General features: G+C 34.9%; 1 protein-coding gene across 1 annotated transcript; it reads left to right on the top strand.

The window, feature by feature from the left end:
* The first annotated feature begins 2693 nt into the window (after positions 1-2693).
* Positions 2694-3281, top strand: LOC115209436. The gene has a single exon (XM_029777859.1). It carries the CDS (start codon positions 2694-2696, stop codon positions 3279-3281), a length of 588 nt encoding a protein of 195 aa, XP_029633719.1.
* Positions 3282-11316: the final 8035 nt, after the last annotated feature.

Raw genomic sequence — 11316 nt, 5'->3', positions numbered from 1 at the left:
ATGTGCAAATGTTTCACCTGACGTCTCTGGTTGAATGTTCCGAACACAGAATTGATAAAGAAACATCAGTGTTATTGAATAATGATTGTTGCATTGTTATGTATCCACGATGATGAATAAATCAATAACAGCTGATGCACCATCACTTATTATATCTCATATTTGCGATATTTACTAATAATAAATTGGTATGGCGTTCTCTTCGCATGGGAATTTGCTTCCTGCTTTTGTATATTTTGCCGCTCAAGTTAACAGCTGTATGACAATGCGCAATATGGTATTCGGCGAGACGTATCAATAGACGGCGCAGTGAAGGACATAAAACATATCCAAACTGCAACGCTACATCCCCGAGAAATTTAACAAATGCGTCTCTAAATGTGCATCATGAACTATTTTAATTGACGTTTATTTACTAATGATAAACTGGTAAATTCTCTCGAAAAAGCTAAGTATTATTTAAATAGAATTTGCTGCCTACCTACCACGCATTTGAGTTGCAACAGTAAGTTACTGTCTATGTGTCTGCCTGTCTGTGTGCATATATGTATATCTCTCCTCTATCCTTCTCTCTCACACACAAACGCAAACTCTTGCGTGCCATTCGCTGGTATGTTCATCGCCAGAAAAGCAAGACTAGAAAAACTATTTGAGAGAATAGAACCGTCTAGAACCTGTCAAAGAAGTGCTCCACGCTGGCATAAGTCCACTTACAGAAATCAGGAAGGAAAAAATCTTATGTAAAGAACACACAATACACAAAAACATACAAAGAGCTATACACAAATACAAATACCCTAACATACACTCACGCTAGCAAAATGCCATGCATATATGACTTGTTCGTTTCTTTCCAATATTTTTTCAATTCACGCGAAAAATACTTCTATTATAGTGTTTTATATATATTTCTTAGCTATAATCTTTTTTGTAACACTTTTGTTTCTCTTTGAAATATGAATGCATTTTACCTCTTTTCAAACATATAATGCAGTCGAGTAGCAGGTAAATGAGCATTTAAACCACCCGCCTCTCGCTGCTTAGAATCAATGTTCTTGATCTGGCAAATCCGCCCGAGACATTTGTATTATGTACAGAGAAAGCACTATTACTGACAGAACTGCAAAGAAACAATCTTTAGGCTTGTAGGAGGGGCTAATTCAATATCACAGACTCTGCACATAGGCCGATTACAACGTAGATCAATTAAACGGGCTCATCCAACAAGTATTCTCGTCAATCTACTAGGAAATTGGCACAGCAAATATAATGCCATCATGATACTGTCGCACGTGAACTTCATTTCATGGAATAAGTAAAAATAAAAAGAAAGCAACTTCCCCCTACGATCTAGCCAGCCTAAGCAATGATCAGTAAGGCTGACATCATAGTCTTGACATCATAAGCAAACCTGAACGTAGTGCGTATTGCTGGGGAATTCAAAGTATTTATTTCTGCATGAAATACCATTCTCGGATTCCTAGATGCAAGTAATGAGGGGACAAGATTAATGAAGGATGAACAGGTTTCACTTTAAAATGTTTTTGAGTTGAGGAAAGCGTTCAAAAGATCGTATCAAGGCCTCCGATTGCAAAACAAATGTTTTAAAAACTTTTCTGACTGCAACACTACAGTGTGGAAAAAGTGATGTAATTTATTACCTTCTCAATGTAATTTTCGGAAGGGTAAAGTTTCAGTACTGATGCCGAGCTCCGTTCTAAGCGAAGTAAAACCAGGCTGAAAATGATTTAACTCACGAATCTAAGACATCTTCGTTGTGTCTTTCAACCCAATGTTGGGAAGTTGATATCCCTGCACTATGTACATCGATCGCAATAAAGATATGCAAAAAACGTAGTTGTAATGGATATGTAAATTTGCTCTTTCATATTTTAAAAATAGCAAAACAATAAGTTAAGTAGGACAAGTTTTAGTTGTGAAATGCAGTTCTTTTGGATAAGCAGTAAAAGAATATCTATGATTATGGTTACGTAGTTGAGGAGCAGGGATGTGACGTGGAACCAAGTGTGCGGGAGTCCGTAAGAGTTTTGGAACCAATGGTTTACCATAAAGGTATTCTTTTCATCATCCGTTTGTTTAACTGCTTGGTGCCGCCGAAAGTGGTCATAAAAATTGCTACACATTGAATAGTGGAAGCTTTGAATCATATGATAACTTCCAACCCACTTAGTTTAACTTCATTTTGCTTTAAATTTATATATTCGCTTATGAATATTTTACAGTGTGACAAGAAGAATTATATGATTATTTTGTTTTCGTAAGGTAAAAAGAAACTTAAGAGGAAACACAATCACAGCATATCAAAGTTTTTCCTTGGCAATTAATTTCTACGAAAACAAAGTGTATAAATCCGTTTTCTCTATCTAAGTCAGTTCTGACTGGTACTAGTCTAGGCGATGCAACTCTCAACAGAATTATGATTCTTTTCTATTGGTCAGCGAAATACCATCACCTTAAATAATAAATTCAACTGTCACTTAATGATACGATAAAATTAAATATAAACCTATGTAGCTTCACACACGCACACATACATACTTAGATACATAGACACGTCGTGTTATGTTTATTTTAACTTGTGAAGGGTTATATTATTTATTAATTGGCATTTTCGTGCTTCAAGATTTATAAGTGACTGTTTAATCAACCTACTTACAAAGGGAGACTTGGAAATGTCCGAATTTCAAAGAGGCCGTATTGTGGGTCAATCCAAAGGTGGAGTTAGTCAATGTAAAATCGCAGAAAACACTCGGATCCAACATTCTACAGTTAATAGAGCGATTGTGCAATTAAAATCAAGGGGGAAGGAATCCACATCTCTTTGCCCAGGTCGACCAGGGCCTTCTGACAGGACCCTTCACTTTGTTAAGAGAATTGTGGAGGATAATCCACGTTGTAAGACCTTTTACATAGCAAAATATATGGATATCAGTCCTGGAACAGTTGTCAGGTATCTTCACAAGCTTGTCTGCTATGGCATAGCAGCAAGAAAGAATCCACTTCTTCAAGCAGCCAATGTGATGCGAAGGAAGGGTTCACTAGCATTTTGGGACACTGTCATATTCTCTGATGTGTCTCGACTTGCTGTATTTCCTGAGAGTTGCCGAATGTGTGTCTATTGTCTCTGCAATCATGAAATTTATGAGAAAACATTGCAGCCAACAATGAAATATGGTGGCTATTTTGTGATGTTCTGGAGAGCAATTTGGAGCAATGGTCAATCACAGCTGGTTGAATGTGACGGAAACAAATTGAGATAAATATATGTCCATATTGAAGAAAGGACACCTAATCTTTTCCAGTGGTGAAATGGTCAAAGAAGACTCTCTTTATGGAAGACGGAGCCCCTTGTCATACAGATAAAAAGACCCAAGATTGTTCGGAAGAGAATGACATTAGAGGCTTCCATGGCCAAACAACTCACCCAATATGAACCCAACTGGACCCTCTTGGGCATAATGGAGAGGTTACATCGTAAAAAGAACAAGAAACCATCCTCCTTGACTGCATGAAACATGTCATGAAAAGAATATTCGTCACCTGATCAGTTGCATGCCTAATAGGGTCCTTGCACTGAAAATTGCAAAGTTCATCTCTACTAAGTATTAGATATTCACTTTATAATAACTAACAAATATTTTGAATGTATGATTTCAGATTTAAATAGCCTTTAACGTCTATAAGTGTCTATTTACTTCTGTCATGTGTCTATACTTAAATTCGATAACTTAGAATGGTTTTGGCCATTATTGACCAAGGTTATGTCTAACTTAACAGCACCACCTGGGAAAATAATTTGACTAATCATTCCGACACAAAATGCACCACCCAGGCAGAGAGTTGTGGTTGGCTGAGACGTGTCCTGGTGTAGAGGAATTTGCCCAGGTACCATTTGAAATTTGTGGTGTCTCTTTCTACTTTAATTTCTTTCGGGATAACATCGAAAGGAGCAGGACCATTTGCAGTGAAGAAATTGTGTCGCAAGGTTTTTATGTGATGTGATTTCGACCTTTGCCGGGAACGCATTGCACAGGGGCCCAGTTTTGGGTGAATTGTAAACATAATACCGATATCATTGGAATAATGCTGGTAGAATATTTTCCACAAGACGAAAATAATATCTCGCTCACGACGGCGTTGCAGAAAACATATGTATTTGTATGCATGTATGTGGATAATACACAAACACATCACAGCACATATGTATATAAATGGATCGATATATTTGTATGTATGTATATATATACATATATATCTAAGCTACATGTATAGCTATGTATATGCACGTTATATTTGTAGATATAGGTTGAGTCATGCAACTTCAGAAGAAGAGCATTTCAATAATTATTTCAAACGGAGATAGTCATGTGTTTAGGTAAGCGGAAGTATCGACAGTACTTCACGTAATATTAGTTCCGTAACTAGCCTACACTGTCGCAGTAGTAGCTACCACTGTAGTAGCCAAAGCAGCAATGGTCGATTTGTAACTATCTTTAATAGTAGTAGTGTCCACAGCAGCTGTAGATTTAATACTAGATGCAGCAGTGAAGTAATAGTTAAATCCTTTTGTATTGGTAGGTTTAGGAGACGGTTTATATAAGTAATTTTTCACAATCCTTTCAAAAGTAAATATAGGAAGACGAGTCAAAAAGTAATGTATATAAAATTGCATTACTTTATGACGAGACCTCGTATATGCATCCACTAATATCTTCTCCAGAGAGTGAAACAACGGCAATTTGCGGATCAAATCATTTACGGCCATTATAAGACATGAACATAAAATTAATGGTCTATATAAGTTAGACCAATACTTGACTGGTAAACACCACCACTGTTATCACGCTTGTCACTAATGTTTCTACGGCTGCTACGTCCATGGCTACTGATTCGGACATTATTACTACTGACACTATTGTCACTGCAGCTGCTGTTAGAAATACTGCCGCTTCAGCTGTTACTATTGAGACTATTACCTGGACCAACATTTTGTCTGCCATTACCATGATCTGAGCTGGCAGAAACGTTAGCACGCCGGGCGAAATGCTTAGCAGTATTTCGTCTGCCGTTACGTTCTGAGTTCAAATTCCGCCGCGGTAAATTTTGCCTTTCATCCTTTCGGGGTCGATTAAATAAGTACCAGTTACGCAATGGAGTCGATATAATCGACTTAATCCGTTTGTCTGTCCTTGTTTGTTCTCTCTGTGTTTAGCCCCTTGTGGGTAGTACAGATAAGATTACCATGATCATCATCAACAATGACACTCCTACTTTACCTTCAAATACAACAAATACTGCACCCAACTCTTCACCAGCTGTCACTACCTCTAAGACTTCGAATTCTACATACGCCATTACTGCTGCTAATAATTCCAGCAAAGGGAACATGTGGTAGTGTATGCCTTCTAATAATTCGCTATATGATTTTCATTTGTAGACGGCAAATATTACCAAAATATATAAGAAATTAGTAAATTATTAATTTAGTCTTGGCGTTATAAGAAGCGCTCTGTGTATTTATTCTTATATTACTATGCATCAAATAAAATATTTTTCTCATGCATGCATATACTCACACATACACACAAGTACGAACGCTGATCCACACCCATGTGTATGCGTATTTGTACCAGTGTACTAATTTTGTTATAATATGTATCCCAGGGTTACAAAAGGCATAAGTATTTTTCGCTGATGTGGGATCATAAACTTGTTTAATACTGAAGTACTCTTCACTTAGATTTCACGAGAAACGGACATAAATATCTGTAATATATTAGAATTAAACAAGCATTGAAAAAGTTTTTTTTTTTCAGTAAATGAAAATAGGCTATGTCTGTATGTATATACCTACATACGCACACATACACACACAGACACACACACACGCACACACACGTGCACACACACACACACACACACACACACATATATATATATATATACACGCACACACACATCGGTTTCAACATAGCTATGCATGTGATAAACACATTCAATTTAAAACTTTACATTTCTGTCGTTATAAAAATGATAGATATTGAAATGGTTTACTCTTTCATGTGCTTTATGATAAGCATGGCGTCGAGGTAATAAACCGTCACTCTCTCCAAGTCGAAGAGTTTTACGTTCTATTCGCATTTTGCGTCGATGCAATACTCTCTAATGTATGCAAATGAATTCCTTTGACATCATATATTAATATTCATCTATATGTTCTGTATGATGCAAAATTTTATTTTCTAGTAGTTTAGAAATATACTATTGAATATTTTACTATTTGAAATAATCGTGACTTGCAAACTTACCACGTAATTTTTTTAACATACTACTCAACTTTGCTACCACCTGAAGGGTCAATATAGTCATTTAAAGTAGCGGGATTTTGAAAGAAATTTTTTCGGTAATAATTACATCATGCTAAATGCGTGGGAGATAATGTTTACTCGTGATAGAATTATATCTTCTTCAGAGATTACTATTAGGGAAAGGTCATAAGCCAAAGTGAGAATTTTTACATGTTCAACAGACGAGCTAAAATTCACAGAAGTCACAACAGCAAATAACCCGAACGAGATTGGCAGTAAGAATTGACACTGAATAGTTCGCTACCTTTTATATATATATATTTAAAACTAACATATACTTATTAAGAGTCTGCTCTTATTTCTGAAAATGTAAAAGTCGGGCATCACTGGAGTGATATCGAGAGAATTTGCCTTGAACATGACTTAACTGAGTGAAACAAAAACAACAGTAGCAGCAGCAGCACCAAACGCATCAAAAATATCATATATGACTTATTTCATATCCTATTTAACATGAGATATTTCAGAATCAAAAATCAAGTTTGCACATCAAAACATCTGCAACTGATATCAATAATGTATATAACACAGTCTATTGATATATTTGATACTCATTATCACCATTTATGAAAGAGACAAGCTATAATATAATATAAATGTTGTCTGATTCCTTGATGGCAAGGATATAAACTCTAATTCATATTGAAATTGTCGGCAACTACATTTGATTTTCGTATGTATTCGGATTTTACCAATGAAATCTATAGTGTAATATATATTCAAAGTCGATGAGTTTTAATCAGACTTATTGCCAATCAGCTCCGATAGATATATTGATTTCAACCGTATTTAAATAATACTACTACATGCTACTAATAACTTTATACAAAATAAAATATCCTATCTTTTATATGCGTTTTGAAGATTACAAATAATATAATCTGACTTTATTGTATATTTTATTCATGGCGATTATTGCATTGTTAAAGCATCAATCGGGTTTCGATTAACTACTAATAATTGTTCACATTTACTAAATTTTGTGCAGCTTCATAAAATATATATCGGAACAAAACTCATACAATTGTAAGTGGTTAGATGTAAGCATTCAAGTGTATTAATGATTAACATGTCAGTATACATATGCATCTATCTATCTATTGATCTATATCTCTTATAAAACATTCAATCATAGATTGCAATTTGTAGTCTGCTTACGTACGTTTCAGATAGGCCAGTGTTAAATAGTAAAAAGATGTGTTATTTCTGCACATTAATCAGTCCTTAGTTTATCGACTTTAGCTTGATCAACGTGAGTGACCTAAATATTAATATACTTTTGATACAGTTAGTTTCTATCGAGGTCAACAAAAGTTTAACAACAATAAGTATTCCTGCTATATGAACAGAACAGATTTGAACTGATATACATTTTTCTTATGTACAATTCTTCTTCTAAACCACTTGGTTGCTGCTGTTGGACAAGTTTTGATTATCTGACAATTCTATCATAAAAGTTACATTGTTTCTATTCCTGGATAAATAACTGTCTTGAGAGGGTTATAATTGTGGTCTCTAGATATATTTAATGCAATACTTGATTAAATATAGATTGATTAGATTGTAAAACTAACATATTATGTAACACTAGCTTTCCTGTAACGCGCATATACGACTTATAAATTGCAAATTCTTAATTCACAATATATAAATCTCCCTTTTTCTTTGTAGTTAGTATTTTTTTAAATGCGTATTTATAAAAAAACACTCAGAAATAAAATTTACTTTTACTAATTAAACAGTACTACAGGTGTTATTTTGAAATCTAAATGAATGAACATAATTCTCAGTGTTCGATATTGTTTGCCAATATGGATATCTACCTTCCAAATGACTTAAAATTTATTCTAGTGATTTAAACATATGTTTATATATATATATGTATATACATAATTGTGTGTGTGTGTGTGTGTGTGTGTGTGTGTATACCCAGGACTATACCCCATTTTTCGACAGGCTCAGCCACAGCAAGATACACACTAGGCATTCTATTCATTTCCTAGCTCGGGTCATTGCATAGAACGCAACCCCCAGTATCAGCAGCGCTGCCCGACAGCATATGCTGGTTTATCCCGGCCACATCATACTGGTTCCGTACCTCTTTGAGCAACATCAAATTCACTCATCCGTCCACAAAGACTCTCCAAGCTTTCCTGTTATTTATAAATTCTCTTGCCTCTCACTCCAACACCTCTAACCACCAAAGGTTTCCTCACTCCTTCATCCATCCACACAAACCGAGGTATACCTCTGGTTCGGCTGCCTTCATCACCCTCCTTACAATCCGCTCCTCATGCATCATCACTATGTGGCTAAACCAACTCAACCTTCGTCTGTCCATTTTGCTTGTTAGTTTTTCTCTCATTTCTGCTGGCTTCCGAACGGCCTCGAATTTATATATAAATTCAAGGGTAAAACATTATTAAAATATTAATTTGTACCAGCGGTTAGCATTCGAAATAAAAGTCAGAAGACATAAATATTTTTATAATATAAGAGCGTATAAAAATTTACACGCGGAGAGAAGAGCACCATATCAACTTGTTACATGCTAAAAAGGGCAGTCGAATCTCAAACCATGAAAAACAAACATTGATCGTATGTGAGCAGGACACTTGAAAGAGTAAATATCTCAGTTAACTCTGTAACCGTAAGTTTTACTATAAATGATTATATTAATCAAATAATTAGTCAATAAACTGATTAATTAACCATCTGTGGCTCGTCAGTAGAGTCACTGGAAAATGTACAATTATTAATCTATAATACATACCGAAAACACGTAATTATACATCTTCCAGCGACTCTACTGACGAGCAAAAAGTGGTTATGTGCTCAATTAATTAACTAATAAATTGGTATATCTAATCATTAATGGTGAAACTCATGAGAATGGAGTCAACTGAGATTTTTATTCATTCAAGTGTCTTGCTGGCATACAATCAATGTGCCATGACTAAGAATGATTTTCCCATGGTTTGGGATTTGACTGCCGTTTGTAGCATGTTAGAAGTCCACACGATGGTCTTCTCTACGGGTATAGATTATTATTATACACTCTAATATCATACACGCACACATTGAATGATTCATTAAGTGATTGACTGAATGATTGATTAAGTGGATAATTAAAAGCCTGTTGATTTCGTCGGCACAAAATGTATATAATGATAATAATGATAATGATAATAATGTTAATGATAATGATAATAATAATAATAATAATAATTATTATTATTATTATAATGATAATAATAATAATAATAATAATATTGATAATTATAATAATAATAATAACAATAATAATAATAATGATGATAATAATAATAATAATAATAATGATAATGATAATAATAATAATGATGATGATGATAATAATAATAATAATAATAATAATATAATAATAATAATATAATAATAATAATAATAATAATAATAATAATAATAATAATAATAATAATAATAATAATAATAATAATAATAATAATAATAATAATAATTGCCCTGATTCTTTGGAGTTTGGATAATTCACCTCGATCAACATGGGTGTTCCGTTCAACATTCCTAACCCTTATTCGGGGACCTGTTAATGGAGATGGGCTACTCAGCCTGAAGAAAATTCTAACTGTGCTCCAACTACAAGTTCATGCTCTACTCATCTTGATATCAGATCTGTATATCTCGCACAAGAAAGAAACATTTTACACTAGTAAGTGAGTATAAGAAAGCCTATGGCATATTTCCACACTCATGGATAAATGTAAGTTTGAGCATTTTCAGTATTACAGACTTCATAAAAAAATGTTAATTAACTTTAGCATGAAGAAATTGAGAATAGGTATCTACTCAGGTGACACAGCCTTAAGGAGAGTTATTATCAAGACAAGAAATTTCCAAGAAAACTCGTTATTCCCTTTATTATTTGTCTTATGTTTGATCCCACACAGTTTAGTATTAAGGAAGACATGATGGCAGAGAAAGAATACAAGAAACGACATAACAACTCTGGGAGAGTAATCTACTTGGGGTTACGTAGAAAGCTAGGTTTTGACCATACTTATAACTGTTATAAGCATAAAACTAGTAAATAACTAGAAACTGAGAAATATATGTTGTGGAACATTAACACTGTGACACAGTAATACAAGGTAGATTGCTGGTTTTCTAGTAGTAGATAATGCGAATAATATGTGCCAGATAATTGACTGTATTGCCCGAATTGATGTGAGAGTCAATACGGAAAATTTAGAGAAAATTGCAAAGTATCAGAACATAGACATTGAGTTACAGAGACTACGGGAAGGGCGAGTAAAATGTATCCCTCCATTTACTATTACTCATTTACTCTTTTACTTGTTTCAGTCATTTCACTGCGGCCATGCTGAAGCACGGCCTTTAATCGAGCGACTCGACCCCGGGACTTATTCTTTGTAAGCACATTACTTATTCAATCGGTCTCTTTTGCCGAACCGCTAAGTAACGGGGACATAAACACACCAGCATCGGTTCTCAAGTGATGTTGGATGGGACAAACACAGACACACAAACACACACGCACACATATATATATATACATATATACGACGGGCTTCTTTCAGTTTCCGTCTACCAGATCCACTCACAAGGCTTTGGTCGGTCCGAGGCTATAGTAGAAGACACTTGCCCAAGGTGCCACGCAGTGGGACTGAACCCGAAACCATGTGGTTGGTAAACAAGCTACTTACCACAGCCACTCGTGCGCCTCCTAAAGATTTCAACAAATGGATAGAGGAAATAAGCATAAAGCCTCGTTTAGTACAGCTCCAGTAAACAGCGTTATGAGGGACAGCTAGGATACTTAGGAGGGTCCTTGGCATTTAGATTCAGTGGTTGTAGTCCAATGCTAGGGATCTTTCTTTTACAACACTCTAATTTCTTGTGCGTGTAT

The sequence above is a fragment of the Octopus sinensis genome, linkage group LG3 (genome assembly GCF_006345805.1).
Source record: "Octopus sinensis linkage group LG3, ASM634580v1, whole genome shotgun sequence".
NCBI classification, from domain to species: domain Eukaryota; kingdom Metazoa; phylum Mollusca; class Cephalopoda; order Octopoda; family Octopodidae; genus Octopus; species Octopus sinensis.
This window is presented reverse-complemented; position numbering and strand designations above follow the sequence as displayed.

What these genes read in the sequence shown, in the direction of transcription:
- LOC115209436 (XM_029777859.1), top strand. Translation starts at nt 2,694, where the DNA reads ATGTCCGAATTTCAAAGAGGCCGTATTGTGGGTCAATCCAAAGGTGGA.